This window comes from Myiozetetes cayanensis, unplaced genomic scaffold, assembly GCF_022539395.1.
Source record: "Myiozetetes cayanensis isolate MyiCay16 unplaced genomic scaffold, myiCay2020 scf1, whole genome shotgun sequence".
Taxonomy (NCBI): domain Eukaryota; kingdom Metazoa; phylum Chordata; class Aves; order Passeriformes; family Tyrannidae; genus Myiozetetes; species Myiozetetes cayanensis.
The window spans coordinates 145853898-145879906 of NW_026086604.1; the positions used below are offsets into that span (position 1 = coordinate 145853898).

A 26009-nucleotide genomic window follows, 5' to 3' on the forward strand; every position below is an offset into this window, starting at 1 on the left:
CCGGTCTATAGATCCTGTAAAGGAAGGGTGTGAGCAGATCTGCAGTGAGCATGTGGGTTTGCATAGAAAAGAGTCCAAATAAATGAGATAGCTTTGATCTTAGGGTCAACTTTTCCTTGTGCTTGGACTGCAGTTGCACAGATATTTTCTATAAAGCTAAGCAGTGAGCTTTTCTCCTTCTCAGATGCCACCAAGACAAACCATGCTCCTGGTTTTCTTCTACTGCGTCTAGTAGGAACTTTGCTGGTCCTCAAAAAAGCCCAAAATTCCTGTGCACTCCAAGAAGTCCACAACAACTGTTGAAGATAATTAGAGGGATAGATCACATCTGCTGTGAGGAAAGTCTGGGAAAGTTGGGGTTGTTCAGCCTGGAGAAGAGGAGGGTCCTGGAAGAACATATAGCAGCCCTTCAGGACTTAAAGAGGACCTACAAGGAAGATGGGGACAAACATTTTAGTGGAGTCTGTTCTGACAGGAAAAAGGACAATGGTTTTAAACAAAAGGAACAGAGATTCAGACTAGATACAAGGAATACATTGTTTATGATGAGGGTGGTGGGGCACAGGAAAAGGTTGCCCAGAGAAGTCGTGGATGTCCCATCCCTGGAAGTGTTCAAGGCCAGGTTGGATGGGGCTCTGAGAAACCTGGTGTTGTGGAAGGTGTCTCTGCTCACTGCAGGGCAGTGGGGCTGGATGACCTCTAAAATTCCTTTTCCAACCCAAACTATTCTATGATTCAATAAGTCTATGGTTACAAGACTGCAAAGGGCTGAACTGTCCTATAATGTAGAGGGCTCCATGACTCCATGTTTGTTTCCTTTCTAGAAATTCTTATCACAAACACAGCTTGTCCTTGAGCTAAAACTTAGAATTATTTTATTTTTTCTTGGTCTGCAGGTTTGGGAAGATTAAAAATGAAGACAAACATGAGCAACTGGGGCAGTCTATATGAAAAAAAGGTGTTGGAAACCTGGTTTCCCCAAGGGAATTGCTAAATTCCCTTTAGATTTAGAGAAATTGAGATAGAACATAAAAACACAGATGTTTTAAAGTACAGCTACATAGTTCAAGTCTGCTTTTAGTAGATAAATATATTTATAATCATTTTAGAACCATTTAGCATGGTTTAACCATAATTGTCTCAGTCTTTTGCCTTTTTCTCCTGAAGCCCCAGTCTTTTGACTAACATGGCTGATGGAAAAACAGAAAGCTTGAAAATGTGACCGGGGCATAACCTTGAAGTTTTGGGGTATTAAAAATAATGGTGGTAGTAGTAGTAATAATCAGAAGCAGAAGGAAAAGAGATATTTCTTTCGAATTGAAATCTCATTATTTAAGCCACTCTGATGATGTTTGCACACTGAATGCTGGTTTCTGGGACCGTCCAGTTATTTTCTAGGGAGAAAAAGACCTCCGATGCCCTGACTCGGGGCAGGGACTCACAACCCAACGTAAAGCAGCGAGATTCCAGGGGAAAAACAACTGCAGCAGCAGCCTCAGAAACTCTGCCATGGCAAAAGCACGTGGGTCAGGAGCTGCTCAAAGTCCTGTTTGTCAGCTGGCTAAAATAGCTCGGGCGGAGGTGCTGACAAACCCGTGCCTGAGCCGCAGCCCAACACCTCCAGCCCTCGCGGAGTTATCGGTGACGTTTGACTCCGAAGCATTTTTTTGCTGGCTGCCAATAGCTATTCCCCGCGGACTATTTGCTTTCGCATGCTTTCCCTTTGACTCGGCTGCTATTTCTTTGCGACATGTAAACACTCAGAAGGATTTCCATGTTTGTTCTTCACCCGGCGCGGCCGCTCTTTCGCGGCTCGCCGGGGGGATTGACATGAAGGAGCAGCCGTTCCGCAGGCGTCCGGCACTTTTTTCTCCATGTGCTGCGCTCCAGTCTGCTTTCCCTTGCTTTAAATCCAGTCCTGCTCTTGTCACACAGCAGCAACATGCGTTGCTGGTGTCAGAAACACGACACGGTCATCCTGCATGGGCGTCCTTTAGAGCCTAGTGGAGGCTTCGCACTGCAAAGTGTTTATTCTTTATTTCTCCTCTTCCTACAGCAACTTTTGATGGTTATAAAAATTCTCTTTGGATGTAAAGTTGCTAATGTGTGGCTTTTCCTAAGAAAACTGCATGAGTTGCCTGTGCTGCTGTTAACTCTCTTAACACCAACTTGTTTTAAAAGTGATCCTGGTATTTAGTAAGACAATTTGCATCAAAAGTGAGAGGGAACTGGAACCATTAAAAAAAAAGATTGCAGCATGAATCTGGAAATTGCAGGCTCTGACTCCAATCTCATGGATTTCACACAGTCTTGATTTATTAAATCTGCTGCTTTGCAAAATCAGCATAATTTGATGGATTAATGCCTTTAAGCTAAAAGAAGGTAGATTTAGATTGGATATTGGGAAGAAATTCTTCACTGAGGAAGTGGTGAGGCACTGGAACAGGTTTCCCAGAGAAGTTACTGCTGCCCTATCCTGGAAATGTTCAAGGCCAGGTTGAAGAGGGCTTGGAGCAACCTGGTCTAGTGGAAGCTGTCCCTGCCCATGGCAGGGGGTTGGAACTGAATGATCTTTAAGGCCCCTTCCAACCCAAATAATTCTATGATTAAAAAAAAAAAAAAAAATCAAAAAATCCCCATTTTCTGAGGAGCCAGGTTCCTTCCTAGGGTTAGGAAACAAAAAATCCATTTGGCTTTTTTTTTTTTTTTTTTTTTTTTAGATTTCATCATGAAAAGTAGAAAATCTGAAAGCCCTTAGAAACTTTCCCAAGATCTACATGAAAATAAGAAGGGCCCTGTAACCCAAAGCAGTCACCTAGCACAGTGATGGGAACACATCTGTATAAGTCAGGCAGTTCTGGTAAAAATCTAGGTGTGAAAATTTTCATAGTGGGGATTATGACCCTGAATTCCCTTCTAATGGGAATTTTGACCTCAAATTATAACCAGTAATTTCCTTAACTAGCCTGACATGTTTCCACAGAGAGTTCTCATTTCAGCAAACTGCTCCTTCTAACCAAAAACATCTTGCTGAAATTTTTTCCGACAGATTCATTCTGTACACGGTTACTCAGAAGTCAAATTATTATAGGATATATTTTAGAAAATTCTTGTTAAAAAAAAGGTATTTTCCATAAGTCAGATTGCCCTAGCTTAATGTAAAACATGATTATAAACTGATTTTATTAAGCTGATTCAAAGATCTGACTGAACTGCAGTTCAAACTAGCCCAGTTTTGCTCTGGTTTAATATGATTAGGATCCTGCCATTTTGAAATAAAAATCAGAGTACTGAAACAGGGTAATGAAATTGGTGCTGACCTCGATGAAGATAAGGCTGATCCAGTCACGGCTAAGGGTCATTCTTGTCCCTTCTGAAGCTCCTTCCAGGATTATGGCATGCATGCCTGAGGGAGGACATTACTCTTTATTTGATTCAAATTTTAAGATCTAACTAACTAACATAATAATAACCAAAATGCAAATCAATATGATTTAAATTTCTTAATGTTACCATTAAGAAAATCTCCTTTATATGTTTTTTTATTAACCTCTAAGCGTGATCTCGTGTTTCAAGTAAAACCTTTCCTTCTCCAGCTAATTCTCCAGGGAAGGATGTGTTGAAATATCAGTGCTGGGTTCATCCTAAAAATGGTTCTCTTTGAAGAGAAACTTTCAACAAGCTTTGGATCGAGCCTTTAAAGCCCTGTAGGTTACCTTACAATGTAAGAAGAACTGTAGGGGTTTTCATCCTCAAACCTTCTAAAAAAAGTCATCATGAATTTCCCAAACAAATGTGTTGAAAAAGACTCACAGAAATAAGAACATAAATGTTGATAACAAAAAAAAAAAAAAGACACAGGACGTATTTGTTATCCTTATTTATTTAATAAAGAAACATAATAAACTTGAATTTTTCCAGGTACAAACAGCTTAATATGTCCTATGATATTGGCTGATATTTTCCTTGCTTTTTGTAGCTTGAGTGATTCATGTGGTTGCCTTTATTGAACAAATCAACAGAAAAAAATGGTAGCACTCACCATGCTTATAGACAGTGTGGGCCAACTATTGAGTTAGTGTCTTAAACTAAATCACTGCACCGGGAGGTTGTATCATGGCTGGATTCGGATCGGCATCTCCATTAATAAGGATCTACAAGTGAGTTTATTTGACATTTTCTAGGGGAGTTCTGCAACCATACAAAGATACCATCTCCTCTTCATCTCTAAAGAAATGCGCCACAAGACAATAGAAAACCCAATAGAAAACCAACCTTCCAGTTACAAAGGTTTTGAAAGTAATTTACAATTCAGTTTTAGAAAGTTGCACTGTAAACATCTAGAGTTAAGACCCTCTTTCAGACTTTTTTTGCATTACTTTTTTTTTTTTTTTTTTTTTTACAGGTTTTGGGTAAAAGACAGAACCATTTGTAATTGCATCAGTACTATAGGGTCTCACAGCAATGACACTAAAATGTTCAACTCAAGGGTGAAATGACCAGAGGAAGAGCGCTTCTCTAATATAATCAGTGACCAGCTAATTGTCTCTTTACATCCCGATCATTACTGGGCTTGACTCTTAATAAGAACAGTAGTTGAATATTTTCTAATATAAGTTGAAAATAATTAAAATATTTTTAAAACAGCATGACCAACAACACACTTCTGAGTGCAGGCTGGCATTTTCCTTGGGTTTCAAACAGATTACATTGTACATGAAAAAAAATCACATGAGAAATTCTCCTTTTTCTTCCCATTTTTCTCTCTCTCTCTTTTTTTTTTTTAATTTTAAAGCTTTGAAAGGAAAATAATTTTACTAGTTGTCAGCCAATAAATGCTTGTTCAGCAAGTAATGAATGTACTATTTTCTAATTAAACAGTTTCATTATAGGCAGCAGCTTGTTGCTAATGATCAATAAATCCCATTGAGGAGAAAACATTTTAATCAGTAAGTCGTGTCCTCTGAGTGTCAGCCACTCTATAAACTCACAAGGTACATATATATGTATAGATATACGTATGTGTGTGTATATATATATATGCATATAAATATAAAAATCGCATACTCTTTCTGGGTGATATGTACAGTCAGAATAACATTACAGCATAAATACACAGGGAATCTGTATAAAGTTTCTCTAATTTGAGAAGCCTTGAGCAATTCTGTTTTTTTTTTTCAGGGGAGGTTGGGGGGGGGTAAGGGGGAGGTGGGGAAAGAATAAAGAGAGTTTTCACTTCAAGGAACAAAGAGTAGTCCCCTTAAGTTAGAATCTAATTACATACAAGATTTAAAGGCAACAAAATGCCCAGAGGAACAGCCCTATGTTATACACCATAGACATGGGGTTAAAAGGGCAAGAGAGCATGATTATAATAATACTTATATAGTACGGTTCATTCCCTTATAGCACTTCGCAACCAGAAAGTCTTACAACACCCCTGTGAGGTAGGTAAGTATTATTATTCCCATTTTACAGATGGGTAAACTGAGGCACAGATAGGTTAAATTATTTGCCTAAAAATCATGTAGTAAGAATCAGGAATAGACCCCAGGAATCCTGATGGCAAATCCTCTGAATTAACCAATAGACCACTCTCAAGTGAATGCCTGAGACACCTCTCAATGAATGGAGAGAATATTATTAGCCCATATTTACACAGATACATTGTCATCCTTTCGACATGTCGTCTTATATATTCTGACTTGTTTAGAGGACAGATAACAATGGCCATAGATAAACTCGACTGTAACATGTTGTTTAATTCTTGTTGCCAACCCCATGTGGTTTTTGACTCCTTTACAACCTGGGATGTAACTAAATGTAATGACAATACACCTTAAATACATTCTAGATATCTTTGCTTCTCCAAGGTGAAAAGCACAATTAATTACTCTTCCTTAAAGTGCAATGGCTCATTACAGAAATCTCAAGATTTTCCATGAAGTCCAACCAAACCCAAGTACAATCAGTCTGAAAGTGAAAAAGAAAGAACTTGTCTGTAATGATGGACTTGTCTCTATATTCCATAAATAATTTCTCACATTCTATTGAGGCTGAAAGATTAATAATAAATAATAATCTATGTTAGCACGTAAAACCTCTAATACTTTTCTACAGCCACACATCCACCTTTCACCCCATTGTCATTTCTTTGGCCTGAAGCTGAGGGACACATCAACTGTAAATATTACTTTGCCTACAGGAATGAGGATATATCTATTATCTAGTAGATTCTTTTTATTGGTTCCTGCATTTCTTGTCCTTCCCCAGAAATCTAGCTGTACCATCTGAGAAAATGAAAGATGGACACTGAGTAAACAGGATTCAAAACCTCAGAATTTATGTACAGATCCAGAGGCAATTCCCCTCCCACCTTCTTGCTCACACTGTCACAGCCGTTCTGTACGGCCCAGTTGGCATTGACTGATTATTAGTAGTAGTAGTAGTAGTAGTAATATTTTTTGTGAGTAATATTGATGCAGAGAGATCCCAATAAGGCTGCTTAGCTCAGTGTTCCTGGGGAAAAAATATCCTATCCCACTACCTTAACAGAAACTTTGCCAGCATAGATGGTGCTTTGGAGCACTACAGACAGATGTGATGCGCTACTTCTATGGCGAGTTTGATTGCAGATTTTGAAGCAGATTCTTGAAACATACTAAAAAAATTAGTGCTTTTATTAACAGTTTTACAAACAGAATCCATTACTGTCTAGTTACCTGAAGGATAGAACAAGCCATTTATCTCATTGTTTTGACATCATTTGCTGTTCCGTATTTTTTTTTTTTTTTTTGTGTTTCTGCTGACGTGCAGTTGCAAGTCCCAAGAGGGAGGGCTTAGTGTAATAAACAGTTTAAATGTTGCTAATTTGATAATTTATTTGCAACAACTTTCCTCTTCAAGCGATGGGGATGCCGCAAGTTCCTATTACCTTGACTCAGAGTTCATCATGAAGAGTGTAAGGATCAATAATCTCCATGGAAAAAGAGACTTTTTTTTTTAAGTAAAAAAATATCAAATATAATAAATTTATGAAAGACCATTCACAACATATACAGTAAGTGTTACATTTTGCTACAGCAGCTGTGATATTTTTTTTTTTCTTTTTAGAATGCAAGGTCATACATCGCCATAAGTAAACACACTAATATGAGTAAGACCTTAAATGAATGTATACAGCCAGGCTTTATCTGTGGATAGATATACACTGTGTTTACTGTTTTACAGTCTAGCCTATTCTTATTCACACCATTGATATAACAGCTATGACCCTGCAAAGATTCTTCCTGTGCATATATAAATATAAATATTGAACCAAGTCAAAAAGAGCAGGGTCAAAGGTTATATGACTTATTAGACTCCTGTGGTTAAGGGTAAAAACTCCATCGTTTCTTTTGCAACTAATTTTTAATAAGAAGGCTGCTTCAATCGTTGTGTAGTTACAGCATTACATTCTGTAAACAATATTTTAAAGCATTCTAAACAAACATTTAAACAATTGATTCCTTATCCTTGTCTGGCGAGAGAAGACAATCCATAGCCTCATCGCTTTTGCTCACGTCCGTTATCTTCAGCTGGAGATTATCGCTCGTGCCCCTGGTGACGCTGTCGTAGGACGGAGGGAAAGAGGTGGAGGACAGAGTTTCGGATTTGTCTATTGGCCTGCCGTAGTTTTCGTTCATCATGAACGCAATAAGACCCTCCTTCTCGGGTGCATCGTCCTCGAGGATGCTGCTCTCCAAAGTTCTGTGCCGGTACAAGTAAGATGCCTGCTTCAAGGAGCGCCGGAATAAATGTCTCCTGTAGGCCCTCTGGATGACGATGGCAGAGACCTCTTCTTGTTTCCGCCTGAGAGTTGTTGTAATCGGTTCGTAAGAGATCTTAGACGGATTCGCCGCCATGAACTTTTCTTCCATCTGTATTTTAAGGGCATCCATCTCTCCAGATTCTCCTAGCACCCTTTTTGTAAAAGCAAACAAAATATCCAAGCAATGGATCCTGTCTCCACTGACCATGGGCAGGTCCATCGCTATGAGTTTGATTTTGTTTGGTTTCGCTATGCGCAAAGGTTCTGACAGCGCGTCTGCAAAGTCTGAAAGTGCAGAATACTCAATAAACTGAGTGGCTTCAGGGTCAAACTTCTCCCAGATTTCATAGAACATATCAAAATCATCCTCGCTTAGAGGCTCTGTACTTTCCTCAGTGGCTACACTGAAGTTCTCTAAAATAATGGCTATATACATGTTTACAACAATGAGAAATGATATAATGATATATGTAACAAAGAATAAAATCCCTACAGCAGGGCTTCCACAGTCTCCCTTTGAACCATTTGCATTAGGAAGGTTTGGGTCGCAATACGGTGGTCCAGTGTTTAAAATAGGGTTGAGAAGACCATCCCATCCAGCTGACGTGGTGATTTGGAAGAGACAGAGCATGCTGTTAGCGAAGGTCTGGAAGTTGAACATGTCATCAATCCCATGCTCCTTCTTAACATAGGCAAAGTTAGCCATGCCAAAAATGGCATAAATGAACATGACCAGAAAAAGCAAGAGGCCAATGTTGAACAGAGCAGGCAGGGACATCATTAAGGCAAACAGGAGAGTTCGAATTCCTTTGGCTCCCCGGATGAGTCTCAGGATCCGGCCAATCCGAGCCAAACGAATGACTCTGAAGAGTGTGGGAGAGAAGAAATATTTCTGGATGATGTCAGAAAGTACAGTGCCTTGAAAAGAAAAGAGACAGACAGCGAGTTAGTACGTGGAAAACAATCTCAGGCTTTCCTTTAAAGCCATCAGTCAGGATTATTGAGAAAATAAATGAAAAGTTCCCCAGATTGGAAGGCCTACAATAAAGGGAATGGCATTGTTGGATGCTTTTATGCCCATTTAATCCATACAGATTGTGCTGACATTAAGAGCAAAGAATGGTAGTGGCAGTTTCAGTAAGGGAAAGTTTTCCTGTTAGGGATGATAACCCAGGACCAACTCAGATAGGACACAAATAACTGCAGCTTTTGGTCATGACCCACCAGAGAAATTTATCCTGAGTGCAGATGGTAAGAATTTTTCTGACATGATCACATTTTTGTCTGTAAAATATTAGTGAGTCAGCACTGAAGCACTGGTGTGCTGGCCCTGATTTTCTGAGCCATCACCGGAACAGTGCAGGTTTCTACTGTGCAGCCACTTGGCTGGATGGTTGCTTATAAATTTTTCTAGTTTCCCTGATGGGCTGGGAGGGGTTTAAGGGCTAAGATTGTACTAGGAAGGAGATGAGCTTGCATCCCTGTAACTAAACTCTTCCTGCAGAAACAGAGCCCTTGGTCCAGACTGTCTGATGCCAACAGTCCCTGGCTGCCCCAAGCTGTGCTGAGCTCATGTGTCCCACCTGAGAGAGGGTTCACTGGCACAGCCCAAAGCCTCTGACACTGACATGACCTGGTTGATCACGGGCAGCACTATGACCAACATGACACCTCTGGTTAACTGACTGCAATGGGCATACCCAGAGCACCCAGCATCAAGTTTCTGATGACAGCCCCATGGCAGTGATGTTCCCTGGGGGCCCCAAATCTCTGAAATCCCAAATCAGGCCATTCAAGGCCCCCAGAGCACAGGCTGCTCTCTGGACACTGGAGATCTGCATTGGGATCTTGCAGGTTCCCTGGTCCACTGGAGAGTGTTTAGTGCAAAGAGAGCATCAGTCAATGACAGGTCTCTGTTTTCCTAACATGACGCTTTTTAATTTAACTCTTCCCTCCTTCAAAATGGAAACTGTCTTTTGGAAGAGCTGAATTTCTGAGCTCCTTTTGCTCACTGGATCAGTTGACCATCTTCCAGTTGCTACTTTATTTCCAACTGTAAAGAAAACAATTTTGGTAGGATTTCAAACTCAGACTTGACCTGCACTTCTGTAGCACCCAATATATGATCTGGGGTTGGGGCTGCAGAACAGCAAAAAAGCACAAACTAACAATAAAACTGTGCCTTTCTGTTCCATCCCTTGGATATATGAGGGTGTGGAGCTCTAGTGACAACTGGGCTGAGAACAGTCAGACTCACTGCACTGCTCAAACCTGCCATGAAGGACTATTTCATACTGTTGTAACAAAAAAATAAACAGCAAAGTGATAACAATCCACATGTGCCCTTTTTCATGTGTATTTTTTAACTTCTCTTTCTTTGGCTGTTAAGCAGAACTGGTATTAAGTGTATGTGGTGGGCAGTTCTGGATTGTGTTTTATCACCATGAACCAATAAGGGTGTTCAGGTCTGATAATAAAGGTATAATAAACCTCATAATTTTGCTGATCACACCAGTTATTGTTTGGCAGCCCTATGTTAGATTAAAATTACATACTAAAAAAGCGTGTTTAGGATTTCAATTCTCTGAGCTGATAGCACACATTACTACACAAAGCCTTTAACTTTGTCAATAAATTTTATGTCTGCCTTTTTAACTCTGGAATTTGGGTGAAAAATCCAGGGTCACCTACCTACGATGGACAGAATCACGACCACAAAGTCAAATATGTTCCAGCCATTGGTGAAGTAGTAGTGTCGCAGAGCCAGCATTTTGAAGATGCACTCCCCAGTGAAGATGGCAACAAAAAGCATGTTGATTTTATGGAGGATGTTGACTTTTTCTTGACTTTGGTCATCCGTTTCCACCATCATGGTAACCATGTTAAGGCAGATGAGAATCATGATGGAGACATCAAAGGCTTGTTTTGAGACGACATCAAAAATAAAACCTTGGTATTTGTTCTGGGAGAAAGAAGAGGGTTTAGTTAGGAAAACTGAGCTGTGTCAAAATGATGACATAATCCTCTCCTCACTGACCAGAAAGTAGAGGAAAACAGGCAATATATACTGCTTCTAATGAGAACTTCATAAACTTAAAGATGGTGATGAATGGTGTTATGATAGAGTATTCAAACCCATTTACTCCTAATGCTTCTTGAAACTACTGAAAACAAGACACTGGACTGTGGCCATGAATTTATTCAGTGCAGGCAGGTGGCCACTGGAATAAGTAAGTGGCATATGTAAATTGGAATTTTAGTCAATGCTGCAGAACAGTGGGAATTTTGTACCACAGGTCACTGAACTTGCAAATATCATCCAAAATCAAAACATATAATTACAAAGTGCCTTTCATCTGGGAGCAATAAGCCTTCCTACACTGCAGAGTTGAATTGCATTTATTCTACTTAAAAAACTGTTCAGCTATTAAACAAAGTTCAACTGAATTATGCTGTTCTTACCAGTGGCCTCGGGATTGGCTTTTGAGGTTTCTTAGATCCCAGCTTTTTCATTGCATTATAATACTTTTTCTGTTCTTCTGTCATAAAAATGTCCTGGCCACCTAAGTATAGGGTGAAAACAACGCTATTATTTTTGATGAAGAGAACTCCATTGACCCACTCCAAAGCTCAAGGCTGCATACTCTCCCATTTCATTTCCCTTTTATTGTAGCTGTCTTCAAAATATCTAAGAAGGTGTGCTGGTTTTGTCTGGGATAGAGTTAATTTTCTGCACAGAAACCAGTCTGGGGCTATGCTTGATTGGTACCCAACACAGTGTTGATAACACAGGGGTGTTTTTGTTGCTGAGCAGGGCTCACACAGTTTCTCAAGGCCTTTTCTGCTTCTCTCTCACCCCCCTACTCATGAGTAGGCTGGGGGTGCACAAGGAACTGGGAATGACACAGCTGGGACAGCTGAGCCCAACTGCCCAAAGGGATATTCCATACAGTGTGGCACCATGCTCAGTGTACAAAGCTGGGGGAAGAAGAAGGGCAAAGGGGGCATTCAGCATGATGGCCTTTGTCTTCCCAGGTCACTGCTATGTGTGATGGAGCCCTGCTTTCCCTGGGGATAGCTGAACACCTGCCTGCCCACGGGAACTGGTGGATTGTTTTGCTTTGCTTGTGTGTGTGGCTTTTGCTTTCCCTAAAAAACAATCTTCATCTCATCTCCAGAGTTTCCTCCCTTTTACTCTCCTGGTTCTCTCCTCCACACTGTCATGGGAGCAGCGAGTGGGCAGGTGAGGGGTTTAGTTGCTGGCTGGAGTTAAACCACAACATTATGGGTTTGTTGAGATGCAGTGCTGGGAGCTGCTCACCCTGTGGATGTGAGGGGCAGGAGACAGAGAGCAGTGCAGGTAATGATGGAGGAGCAGGACTCTGGTTCTGTCAGCACTCAAGGTAGGTCTGGGGTGAGAGGGGGAAATGTAAGAACCTCACCCTTGTGTTTAGAGCCGACCAAGCAGTGGGAAACACAACTCTCAGGCCAGGCTGCTCCTCCGTGGCCCTTGCCAGGTACCTTGGGGCAGGTAACTGGTTGAGGAGAGCAGGATGGACTTCTTGGAGGGACAATGGTATTTGAGCACAGGGGACACCAGGGCGGTCTGTGCCCCTGTGCCAAAGTTTGTGCCAGAGATCCCCTCTGCCTGAAGCCGCCCTATTGCTTTCTGTGGGGGAATATAATCCCCCAGCCTACATTTCCAGGATGCTCATGCTATGGGGACATTCGGGACTGCTACAGCTGTGCCTTTGTAGAAGTCCTGCAAGATGATTTTTGCAATTGCTCTGCCACTGCTAATCTTGAGGCTACTGTGGCAAAGCCATTGCTGATAAATCTTTTCCTTGACCTGGTCTCTGCAGCAATCACAAGATGATGTGTAGCATATGCAGTACTTATCTTTTTCTTTTGTTGGTTAAAATTGTCAATGATGACACCAATGAAGAGGTTCAATGTGAAGAAAGACCCAAAGATGATGAAAATCACAAAGTACAGGTACATGTATAAATTACATTCCCATTCAGGCTGCTCCTCGTACTGAAAAGGGAAAAGGGAAAATGTGAAAATTACACCATCTCTGCACACATCAAAATACTGATGCAGTTAAATCAGAACTGTCCAATAGCAATAAAAATTATAAAACATGAAAAAAAGGGTGTCAGCTCTCCTTGATCTCTGAAGCTTACTACTGGCATCTGCAATGCCATGGTCATTTCAGCAATGTTTCATAACACTGTCAAAGTGATCACACTGGTCCAGAAAGTGCAAGGACAGAATAAATCCTCTAAAATGTTCTTAGTCTGAACCCAGAAGGGGAAAAGAATCAATTTTCTGATTATTCTAAAACTTATATGACCTAATGGAACTTATAAAAACCAGAACTATGATCCAGCATAATTAAATGCTACTGAAAAAACCCTGTATTTATAAGTACTTTTTTTTTTTTTAATGAAGGGTGGAATTGAATAAGATCTTTTGCTGAATATCTGAGCAATGCAGGCCAATAACCTCAAGTCACCTCTACATTTGGCAACAGTGCTCAGATTTGCCCCATCAGCTCCAGGTATGCAAACAAGGTGCCAGGAGCTTCCATTCCCGAAATGCTGTATTTTCTCATGGGTAACTCATGAGTTTCATTCAGCAGCACGGAGGATAAACATATGCACATGTAGTACCAGAATAAATAAACATCATGAGCTATGTTCTGCAAAGGTACTTTTCTGCTCCTGCGATGCCATGAGGTTTTCCCACCCCTTATTCCTTCATTTAAGGCTTGACTCCCTATCTGGTACTGGGAGTTTGACAGGCTCTCAAATATTAACAATAAGTGTAAACTTGTTCCTTTAATACTATTAATAGAGGAAAAGGAGACAATAAGTCCTTCATAAAAACAAAGCATATGTGATGTAGCAAGGGAAATGTGTTGGGGTTTTTTTGTTTTGTTTTTTTTTTTTTAAGGACACCTGACAGTTGTAGAGGATGCAGATAAGACCTGGGTAGTTACCAGCACTCAGAGCTCCAGCACATCTCAAGCCAGAGTTTAAAGCCCACACCAACCTCTTGCCTTACCAGAAATCCCTCCATGCTCCTTCAGTGTAGGGCTACATTTGTTTTAATCTCAGGGTTGTGATGCTTCAGTAGCAGCTGCAAAAAGTGAAGGTCTGCAACTGTCCCAACCAGAATAATATTGGGACTGGCAACCTATACGTATTTTTTCTGTGTGTTGTGTTTATTGTTAAGCATCTTGAGTGCTGCAAAAGTCAGTGGAAAAGCAAATTATTCATTTCCATGCAGAGACTTACCTCTCGTGAATCCACTGCTGCATACATAATATCCATCCAGCCTTTAAATGTGGCCTGAAAAAAACCCCACATTATATATAAGCAAATTAAACATCTTCAAACGATAATATCATCTCTGTGCTGAACTTTCAAAATGCAATGTTGAGCACAATTAATGGACTGCCTGTCTTTTAAAGCAATACATATCCATGAGTTTATGTTCATTTTGATATTTAAAATCATTCCATAATGGTTTTCTCCTGCATTTTCCCATTTGTGTTTCCTGATTTTCTGTACTTGTAGGGATAAAACAGAGGTTTTTAAAAGAGAATTTAAGAAGGAGAGAAAACATGGCAATTAAATCTTTGGAAGTTTTGACCTCAAGAATTTCAAGTAATGAAGAGATACAGCTGCATATAAAACAAAGAGTGCTGTCCTGCACAAGTCTTGGTACAGGTGAGATGGATCCCACTGATATTGCTTGTTCATACTGATGACTACGATGTAGGATCCCACTGAAGCTTGGATTCCACCCTCTTTTAAACCAGGGCAAGTCAAGATTGTGGTAAAGCCCAGGGAGTTGCACAAATCACAGATGACTTGAAAGTAACAAAGGCAATCAACACCTGCTGAGAGCCTGGCCCTGGATACTCAGACTGCTTTACTGGTCAGACTTCATCTTTCTTAAATCAGGGGTTTTAATTTTTCTTTAAAATTATTAAAACAAGGAAGGATTCCACAGAAGTCAGTGTCTCTTACTGGAACCTTCAATGGAGAAAGGGCGGGGACAGAAATCTCAGGAGAAACACGTGGAAGTGATTTTTACCATTCTGTAGCAAAACCACCACTCTTTGATCTCAATATATGCCTCTTATTAGACATAGCCTGATGCCAAACACACTTGGCATTAGGTTTGACTCTGGCCTAAGCCCCATTACCTTCATATTAGTTCTCTAGGGTTGTTTCTCATTTGACTTCTGACCCATTTAGACTTACCCTGAATATAAACCAGTCTGAGCAGATAATGAGGCATTTTTAGATTTATTCATTTAATCAGATTTACACTAGCATGCATGAAAGACCCACACTCAAAATTTTTTTACATCCTACTGACATATAGTTTGAATTTTCTCTTGTTGTGTGGGCACGCAATTCCAGATAAGGCTAATAGGAATTTGGCCAGAGGTTCCCAGGAGAAACCCAGGAAGTTGTGCTGAGGCACATCCAGTGATTTTAGAAGTGCTCCACTATACACTCTCTCTTATTATAATAAGTCCTGGAGGTAATGATGTCTTTCCAATTTCTTCTGAATGCTACTGAGCCAAAGGGAAATGCTGTACAAGAGGTCAATCATATTACTCATGAGAGCATATATAAAATAATGTTTGAGAAGTTGCACATGGTTGAAAGAGATTAATGCACTCTCCCAAATCAGAACCCTCTGGAAAACCTCTTCCATGGTACCGTGTTTTAAAAACCACTTTAGATGAAAAGTATTTACAGGAACGATCAGCAGTTTTAATAAAACAAGTAATTGTTTGAACCTCTCATTCTGATACCCCTTAAGTGGTGTAATATTTTCCTTTTTTGCCATTCTCTTTCTAATCTGATAAAAGGTTTTCTGGTGTCATTACAGTCGCTTACAGCTTTCAGCTCAAAGTGCCGTTCAGGAAGGGTGGACGGGATGAAACAAGAAATCCTTTCCCTGTGGCACAAAACGATATGATCTTAGCCTGTACTTTTCTCCCACTTGGGAGGAAATCTTTTCTCTTGAGTAGCTATTTTACCCCTCGATGTGTACCACAGACACGAGAGACTCCACTGCGAGGCACAGTGGTTTGTAGTGATAACGGATGATGAAGTGATCTGACAAAAATAAATATTAAGAGAATGAAGTGCTGTGATTTTCTGTTTTCCCCAGTTGTCCAGCAGTAAGAGAATTAAAAATCCACAGGGCTTCTGGAAAGCTTCCCTAGACACTTCATCTGCAGAGGGTAAAAGATACTGAGAATGAAAGAAATATAACACTGAGAAAAGAAATTATTTATCTGGAATTAGTAACCACTTACACTCTGGATAAGGAAGTGACAAAATCTTCATGGGAGTGTTTGTGATATTATCCTGCCTGGAAGCTAGCCAGAGAAACACCATTTTCTACTGAAACTGTCATGTGATGAGATTATCTACTGATAAACTCATCTTGGGATGGGATTACATTTTGTTATTTGACTGGTGGTTAGAGCTGCAATGCAGTAAATTAGCAGAGAGGAGGATAGGTGGGATGGCACTGGCTGCCCTGAAACCAAATGGTGCCTTAAAATAAAGCAAGACCTTAAATGTGTAAACTTCTGGGGTTTGGGGTTTGGTTTTTTTTTTTTTTTTTTTTTTTTTAGTTCTATTTCTATTTTTATTTTTTCCCTTTCTTTTTCCTTCTTCTTCTTTGTACATTTTGCATCCACTGCAAAAGTGAAATCAAGCATTGCAGTGTACAGAAGTGCAAGAGATCGTGTAACTCAGTAACTTTAGACACACATTTCTGTCTCATGACTATTTTGTAGCTGATTTATGAGCACAGTCATGACTTCCAACCTGGCAGGAGGGATTGCTTTAACTCTACAGCTCCTGCTTGCTGTGCTGCTCTGTGAGTGCTTCTCTTATCTCTCCACTTTATCTGGAGTCCCAAAGTGACAAAGGACATTTTCGATGTAAGTCCATCCTACCTAAGGAGAACTTTTCCAAGAAAGCCAAATGCTACGTGAAAGTCCACTTGTTTCCTTGGTGTTCTTCAATAGATGGCTGAAATTTCAAAATCCATTGCAAAAAAATATGTTGAGGTGATCGCAGAGTAGAAGGGAAAGATTCTGCAAGGGAAATACAAAACTCCTGCTTGAAATTTAAGACATTTCTTTCCTCAGCTCAAATACAGATTTATAAAACATAGGTGCTGTGATCCTCTAAGCAAATCTGGGAACACACAAAAGCTATTACTGAAGCACTGGATTGCAGCAATAATATTTTCCTGATAGATAGATTAGTGTTTTAAGAGTGTTAAATCACCAGAAAAGTGTATCATCCTTCTCTCAAGTTAAAAAGTTGTGATAATAAAGATCTTTTCTTCCCCATGAGTGAGGCATTTCCCTTGCTTGCAGAGCGAGTGGAGGCTACCTCTTATTTTAGCAACCTGTCGTGAGAGCTTGGTTGTTAGTTGGAGAAGCTTGGATCTTGACTTCACACGGAAGTTTTCTCAGACTCATTAATTCGAAGTGGCATCTTCAGAACAACAGGATGGACCCCAAACAAGGTAAGAAAAGAGCACAAGACATTTGGTGGAAATTTCATACACTTCTCAACTACATTGTCAGAAACTAAGTCTCTGGATAGCAATATCTCTCAAAGTTTCCATAGTAGCAACTTCTCTTTTTTTTTGAGTATGCTGTGGAAGAGAAGACAGAACATTAGGCAGACAGATTTGTTTTACTTGTTTCCAGTTGGATTTTCAGCCACATTCAGGCACCCAAAGGAAGCTCAGAGTCACTTAAGAGTGTGCTGCTGCAGCAGCTGAAAACGTCAACAGTCAAAAGACAAGTCCCACTTAAAAGCTTGTATTTTGGATCCTGTAACCAAAACTCTCATCTCCTCACTGCTGCGCTCTGTCCCAGTGTGCAAAGAGATGCACAGATGTGTCTGTCTCTTTAGGAGAGCTGAGCTGTTAGCTGATCCCTGCCTTTCCCACGGTGGTGGTTTGCTCATGAAATGTGACCCCACATGAAGGATATTTGGCAAGGAGCACTGGTTACCGACGTTCCTTGGTGGGAGCCTGGCAAAGGAGATCCAGATCTTTGGGCCCCTTCTCTGTGGGTGTCACCTTTACACTTTATTGCCTAAGACTCTCGTTAGCAGCAGACATCAGAGCTCCAGGTGCAGGTTTAAAGTTAAAATCCATCCCCTAGTTGCATCTGGCTCCTGCCCTTCGTCCTGGAAGAGGGAGCTGGCACCTGCCATAAAAGCTGAGTGAGGCTTAGGACCCCCTTGATTCCTGCTGTGATCAGTTTGTCCAACCTACCAGCCCCTACTTGTATGACATTCCTTTTGGACTTCTGGAAAATCCACTTCTGTCCTACCCAATGAAGGATCACAGGTTTGGAAGAAACCTGCAGGGTCATCAAGTTTGTTTTCAGCTGGAAAAGAGCAGTACTAGACTGTCCCTTCAAATGAGCGCTGAGATCCACCTTATATCCAGTTATGTTTCCTGTGCCACCACTGATCCCAACAGAAGTGACTAGAAAAGATTGCTTCAGGATACTCCTTAGGCAATGTCAATTTATGAAAAGTTAAAGATTTTAAGAAAGCTGGAGCTTGAGTCTTACAAAAGAAATGGTGAAGGAGTAACTACTACTCTGATGGAGCTTTATCACAAAAAAAGCATATGCATCTGTTATGCTGTCATAGAGGAATTGGGAAGCTTCAGGTAAGGAAAATATTTTAAACCTTGGAAATTCTTGCTCATCTAGATTGGATGTTTAAATAAAAGACAAAGAAAACACTATATAGAACAGAAAATCTAATTAAAGACGTTCAAAGTGAATTAATCTACCCTGCATGGCTGAGCTGAATATCATAATTACATGCAAAAGATAAAAGCTCTTGCTCTCAGCAAGTTTATCTTTATGTCATGGAAAGAACCAAAAGTGGTTGTGCCCATTCTAATGTTTCTGCTTTCCAGAAGGTATGAAAGCAAAGGCTCGATGGATAGTGGTCAGAAGTTCTCAAACTCAAGTGTTTGTGTACCAGGAACAACACATGTAAGGACAAGAATTTCTACAAGAAAGGGAAACTGCTTCATGGAGCTGTTCCATGCATCTCTGTCAGAGAAAAACAGATCTGGGAAAAGAAAACTTGCTTCATGGGAAGGAGGAGAGCTGGCAGATCCAATGGGGACCTGTGTGTGGCTCATGCCCATTTGGAAGGGCAGGAGGGGACCCAGGGTAACACCCTGCTGCATTGGAAAGGCACGGATTCTGCATGTGACAACTGAATTGAGCTCCCAGCAAGCAATTTTTTATCCCCAGAATCGAAGAATGCCATCACAGTTGTTTCAAGAAAGTAACTTTCCTATCCAGGGATGTAGCAAGGAGCTTGTTTAACTCTGCACACAAAAAATGCAACACAGCAAACACTCCCAGTGCATATCCAGCCCTTGTCATCACTTGTCTTGAGAGAAAATTAGGAACAATAGAAATAAACATCATAACCACTACTTTACATGAGGGCCCCATGGAATCAAAACAGAAAGCAATTTGTCTAAAATCACTCAGCAGTCCAGCAGCAGAGCCTGGACAAGAAGATGGCTCTATCCATTAGGCTGTGCTATGTTACAACTCAGTGAATCTCAGTGCATACAACCCACTGTTATCCATGTTTTACATTTGGTGCTGAAAAAGGCTGTAGAAATGGTCTACTTCTGCCTTTACAGATCAAATATTGCCACCATCTTTGAACCTCAACAGTCTCTTCTCTGACATGCTCTTGCCACCTTTCCAGAGGGGCCAAGCCGGGTGGAGTGTCAGAATTCTGACCACCACCACCACGTTCCATAGTGAGGTTCAATCTGACTCATTATATTTAGCAGGTGGAAACGAGGTGAGGAACCAGAATGAGAGGCACCAGTGTCCTTCTCAAACACGGAATATGAGCAGAGGACTGTAAATTAGAATAAGACTGTGGCTTTATGCAATAACTTCAGCTGAGAAACTGAAGGCACAACTTCATTTTTTCCCAGCAGGACATAGTGAAATCCCAGGCTGTTCAGGAAGGCCACTGCACTCCATCTGCATGAACAGTCCTTCCTGGACCAGGACCTTTTTTTTGTGGAACTGAACTTTGCTCTGTATTACAATATTGCCAGAATGGTCTTTAATTCACTTCAGTAGTCCAATCACCTCCCAGAGCACTATATTGGTGATGCAGCTGAAACTCAAATTAAAACCATTTGACTTATTCACATGTCAGGAAAGGCATTCTCCTGATGGGTAAGGGTGAAAACCCCACAGAGGTTAAGCTGAGCCTTTAAACTTATTCTTTCAATGAGAACAAGCAACATTTGCCTATTAGTTTCTGGTGGTCACACTTACCACTTGCAGCAGTGCCAGGTACCCAGCACCAACATTATCGAAGTTAACTTTAACTTTTGTCCAGTAGAATGTGCCTGACACATTATAGAGTATGCAGTCACTCATGTTGTTAATAATTTTGGAGTCTAAAGGCATATCTCCTTCTGTCTTATTAATGCACTTCCCAAACTTCCCAGCAAAGAGGTTCACTCCCATGATGCTGAAGATGAGCCAGAAGATGAGGCAGACGAGCAGAACATTCATGATGGAAGGGATGGCTCCCACGAGGGCATTGACCACCACCTTGGGGGAAACAGGAAAGGGAAAACAGAATTAATGTCAGCACTTCTATAGACACTTTGTTAACAAACAGGTTGTGCGCCCTTAATTAACAAGTCTGACCCCTCACATGGTGACAGGTAGGTAAGTACTGACACTACCTAAGGTGTCAGACCACCATCAAATGTTTCACACATGACTATTTTTTAGCCTTTGTAACAGAAGAACTAATCTTTTGGCATCCCACCCATGGGATGATGTTTGTTCAAGAGGGACCTCTGAATTCAGGAGCAACCTATGAAGTCATCTTGACCTCTCAGATCCTTCTGGATAATACACTTCTGTCATAATCAAACAAGTAATTGGGAAATGGCTGGGGTGTACCACAGTGACTCAAAATAGAGAAAAAATACTTCTGAAATCTTCTACTCACATCAGGCCTCTGTAGCCAGTGAGTTGTGAACTCTAGCTGTGATAAATTTTGCTTAATTAAATAATAACTGATTGAGACATACGGTAAGCCAGCTTCCCCTATCTGATCAGTATGCATGATTAGAACAGTGAAATCATTCTAATTTAACAAAAAAAAAAAATCTTTTTTTTTTTTCCTGTGTCATGTTGTAATGTTCCTACACGCTAATCCAGGCAGGGCTGTAAAACCCCTGCGTAAAATCATACATAAAAGTGAAAAGCAAAAGGAGCTTTTAAGGTGTGGGAATGATGGCACTGGGAATGGACACAATTCTGAAGCCAAGCAAAAGAAATGAAGGTCAGACCATCTATAGACCCTCTACAGCTGCCAGGTTTGAATGCAGCACTATAATGCCACTCCATCAACAAGGCAAGAGTCACATCATTTATTGTTTTGAGCATTAAGACATCTATGCATGTCAAACCTTACACTAAAGAATCAGAGAATCACAGAATACCCTGAGCTGGAATGGTCCCACAAGGATCATCGAGTTAACTCCTGGCCCTGCAGAGGACAACCCTGAGAGTCACACCACGCAAGACATTTTCTGAGGGAAGAACACTGTCACAAACACTATCACCATCCTCTTCTATGCCACAAGGTTTCTCCATGTTCAGAGCCTCTGGAGATGCTGCCATGTCACGGCCCAGGCAATGCTGCCTCACAGCACTGCTGCTGACACCAGCCCCCGCAACACCAATTTGTCTCCGTCTCACGTTTTGGAGATTAAAATCTGGTAGGGCAGCCACTCAGCCCTTCCTCCTCTCCATCTACATTTCTGAAACTGAGACAAGGGGATATTGATCCATAAAAATTAAATTTTATTCAGTTGTGAATCTGATTACAGAAAATGTCAGCTCTTCTTTTCTCTTGTGTTAGTGTCCAATTTTTGACAAGCTAATAATGTAACGTTCACTTCTCCATCATTTTTGCATTCCTGCAGAAGAAAAATACCCAGAGGAGTAAAATGGGTTTCATGCATGTGTGGCAGCAGCTTCATCTACAGTATACAATACAAAATTATGTAGATCTTCCAAAACTCAGATTTATATTTTGTGTATTTATGAATGAAGCTAATTTTCACACAGGAAAAGCTGTTGACCAATTGTTTTGTTTTGTTTTTCTGTATAGGCCCATTCCTGATGACTTTTTCTGATTTTTTTGTTTGTTTGTTTGTTTGCTAATTTTATCTTTCAGTTTTGGATGTCAATCAATTTCTAAATTCATCATTTTTAGACAAAATTTACTGTGTTAACCAAAATGCCAAATAATTTCCAAATCAAGGGCCTTGGCTCTTGTCAAAGTACCTTTCATTTGCTTCTCTGCACAGCAATATTTTCGTTCAATTTTAATCCATGCCAACACTAAATTACTGCCCTACTGTTACATGTGCTGCTGAATCCACTCCCCACACAAGCCCTGTGACAGCACACAGACACCCAGGTTTTAGCAGTACAAGTGATGGCCATGCCCACATCCTGCTTTTTTCCTTCTGCTGAATTATGTTCAATGGCTTGTAGATAACAAAACACGACATGAGGCTGGAGCAAATCCTGTAACACCTCTGGTAATGAATTATTAACGGGGGGTTTCATTCTTCTCTCACTGCTTCTGCTCTTACACCAGTGTGATGCCATTTGGTCTGCTGGAAGCACTCCCTGCTTTCCACTGAGTCAAGTGACAATACTTAAAAGACCTGGATACATAAAGGCAAGTTATTACCATAAATTCATGTTAAAAGTTTTCTGCAAACCTTGCCATGGAAAGGGAGGAATTTCTGCTGCACCTGGGAATAGCAACATATGTAGCCATGTATAAGAGAAGGTTTCATACCCTGGTTTCCATCAATACCTTTACAGGTAAAACACAACCTTCCAGGTGATTTCTTTAGGTACAGCCTACTGCCTGGTCCCCAGTTCTCCTGATCTCACAGGCCACCTCCTCAGCCAAAGCTGATTCAGATTTTAAATTCAGAAATAGGCTTAAATGATGTGTTAATCCTCCCTTTGATACAACAGAGCCCATCAGACTTCCCACAGTAATTTCAGGCCCAGACTGTAGCTCCTACTGAAGCTCAGACACAGCTTTTAAGAAGACATCTAATTTACACTGTTATGATGCCAAATAATGGAGAAAAAAATTTATTATTAGATAATCTATTCCTGGTGTCCCTTGTCCTCAGTGCTAGAAGCAGGAGTTGTATGTTTAGGTAGAATTTGTTGAATTGGAGACAGTAATCATCTGCTGGTAGGTGTCTTCTATCATTCCCATCTTCACTGCGGGTAAGTTACCACTGCACATTGCTCTTGGTAATTAAAAAATCATAGTTACTTTTTTACTGCCATGGTTCCTTCAGATTTCTAATCATGCTCATAGAGCTCCCTGCAGAGACTTTCATATTTTTGACAACCCCTTTCCAGCAGTTTTGTGGAATTCCAGTAGTGAAGCACTGCCCTCTCCCTCTGCTTGCTGGGTTATTTCCCTGCACACTGGGGGATTCTAACAGTCACCTCTTTTACTGGACCTGCCTGAAAGCTTGTGTTACTGTTGAACAATCATCCTGATCCCTATGTCCTTCTCAGCTGCTGTTTTCCAAGAAACATCCCCCAGAGTGACCTACATTCCTCCTCCCGAGGTAGACGATGTATGTGGTTTTATTAAAATGCATGTTGTACAATGGATCTGTTTTTCACCGTGATCCAGATCAGACAGTATAATTCCCTTATCTGTAATATCAGTTACTCTCATTTTGAGTGTTGTCAGCAAAGATTTTTATATTTTCTTCCAGATGCTGTTAAAGTCCAGATGAAGGACAGTTCTCATTCCGACTGACCCCTCACTCTGGGACACTCATCACCCAATTTACAGTGTCGTCACTGTTTACAATCATTTTTTCGAGATACATCACCCATTTTAAAATAAATTGCTTGACTTAGTACAAAGCTTGTATTTTCACCACAGTGTCCCATGGTATCAGATTCGTCTCTGAAATCTAAGGATTCTGTAACAGCACAGTTACCGTCATCAGCATAATTTGTAATCAAATCAAAGGACCATATCAGTTTTACAAGAACTATTCCCATGAAATCAAGCTAACTAGCATTAATTATGCTGTTTCTTTCCTGCATGTATCTTGTAGCAGTCTCACCATGACTTTGCCTAGTATCATTTTCACATTAAATGGTCCATCATCATCCCCCTCATCCTTTTAAAATACTGCAATAACCTCCCTTGCTGGGAAGTAGCTTGCAGAGAAGTGCCACCTCTGAAATGATTTCCTAATGGGCAACAAATAAGGGGACATGGGAGACTTCATGATTTGGGACAGGCAGACCTAAGCTACTTTATTCTGGGCTCGTGCATGGAAAGCCTCAGTGTCTACAGTAACTTTCAGGTGGGATCCTGGTCCTTCTGGGGTCTTTTTTTGGGCACAGAGGGGCAGGATGGCACCAGCTCATCCTTATTTTGCAGACCTCTCATGGCATGGCAGCTGCTGAGACTTGTGTAAAACTTGCACAGGTCTCAGACTGTTTGAAGACAGGGAAAGAACTGAAGCCTGATGACAACAGATACTCCTGGCCACCCAAGTGCTACTAGGTGACTTTGCCTCAGGACCAATTGTTTCCAAGATTTAGGCACAGCACCAATAAAATAAGTCTCTTACTGCAGTATAAATGAGAACTTTCTAGATCCTGTTCTAGCCACACAGAGATCTTTCAGTTACTTAAGAAAAAGACATTATAATAGAGCAAACTATTATTATTTTCTTACTGTCAGTGTTTGCTCCTCAACATTATCATTATTTAATCCATCACTGCGCTGGCAATTTCCCTGTGCATTTTGGAGCATATGAACTCCTAATAATGAAAGGTCTAACTGTCCCTAGTCTTGTTAAGTGTGGTTAGACAAACTAAAACTAAAATGATTTCCTTTTCCAATAGCACGTATTCTCAATTATATTTTATCATAGTTTACAAGCTAATTCACTGCCTCTGATAGCTCAGAATGACTGAATATATTTCAGCTGCAGCAATGGTACAGGAAAGAAAAGGGGATGCAGAGTCAGGGGCCAGGGGGGCCTGCAAAAATGAGCATATTGGGAAGGAAACTTGCTGGGTTGGTGCATCTGTCATGTAAGATATCCTCCAAGGATATCTGCTATTCTCAGATGGAAATAAGAACTTTTTAGTGTACTTTTTCTTTTCTATTTTACTCTCACTTTTCCGAGGCTTTGGTTTCGTCTTCCCACTGCTTTTCAGGTTTGAATCCAATCTAGCTAAACCAGTGCAAAGTCATGAGTGTAGAATCCTATGTCAGCTTAGAATATGTTAAAGGGGTTTTGCTTGGACTTGTAAATCCACCAGTAGAAGCTAAAGCTTCGTAAGCCAGATCTAAATTGATCTGAGAGAACCTGAGCACAAATAACTCTGGTAGCCCTTTTGCTAATACTGAATTTTGCTCCATTTGTGAATGTTTAATAAAGACTTGGAGTGGGATCATCAGACGACACAGGAGTGAGAGTTTCAGTTAATGTCAGCAGTGCAACATCACTTTGTGTCTTCTGAGGATCTGAGGTTTGCTTTTGTTTTATTTGGTTAATTATCTTTAAAATATTGCCTGTCTTTTGCAGAAAAGATGGTGGTGAATAAAACAATTCAGGTTTGGGTGCCTGGATGAACAGAGCCTTTTGAATCTATTTGTCTTAGTACTAATCCAGAGGAGAGCACTCTGCAACGACACTTGTCTCACCTTCCTCCACAAAAATAATGTGATTTAGCTAATCACAAGACAGTTGGAACAAAGCCTTATGTCCCCAGTTCTGGTCATCCACAGAAGAGGAGAATTATGGGTATGGGGTTTTCATGAATTGCTGTATCACCATGTTTCCTGGCTCATCTTGGTCGCTAGGCTCCCTAGACTTCAGTCTGTCTTCCTGTGAGGGTACTGCAATGTCAACAGGTAATTGCTGGGAGATCAATGCATGAACTACACATACACATCACAATGATTAGGACCAAAATTTTGTTTACAGAAGAGCTTTACCCTGAATATATCTC

General features: G+C 40.7%; 1 protein-coding gene across 7 annotated transcripts in view; it reads right to left on the reverse strand.

Annotated features, from left to right (window-relative positions):
• Window positions 1–3867: 3867 nt before the first annotated feature.
• LOC126642037 (sodium channel protein type 5 subunit alpha-like) overlaps window positions 3868–26009 on the reverse strand; it is a 214699-nt gene continuing 192557 nt past the window's right edge. For 6 of the 7 annotated variants that reach the window (XM_050319342.1, XM_050319334.1, XM_050319297.1 and 3 more), the window contains 6 exons: window positions 20223–20504; window positions 14113–14166; window positions 12706–12847; window positions 11273–11373; window positions 10502–10772; window positions 3868–8728 (listed from right to left, as the gene is read on the reverse strand). In XM_050319342.1, the coding sequence (XP_050175299.1) occupies window positions 7494–8728; window positions 10502–10772; window positions 11273–11373; window positions 12706–12847; window positions 14113–14166; window positions 20223–20504 (2085 nt within the window). In that variant the 3' untranslated portion in view covers window positions 3868–7493. Of the gene's footprint in view, window positions 8729–10501; window positions 10773–11272; window positions 11378–12705; window positions 12848–14112; window positions 14167–20222; window positions 20505–26009 lie in introns of all 7 variants that reach the window. The other variant, XM_050319325.1, reaches the window with a different exon arrangement.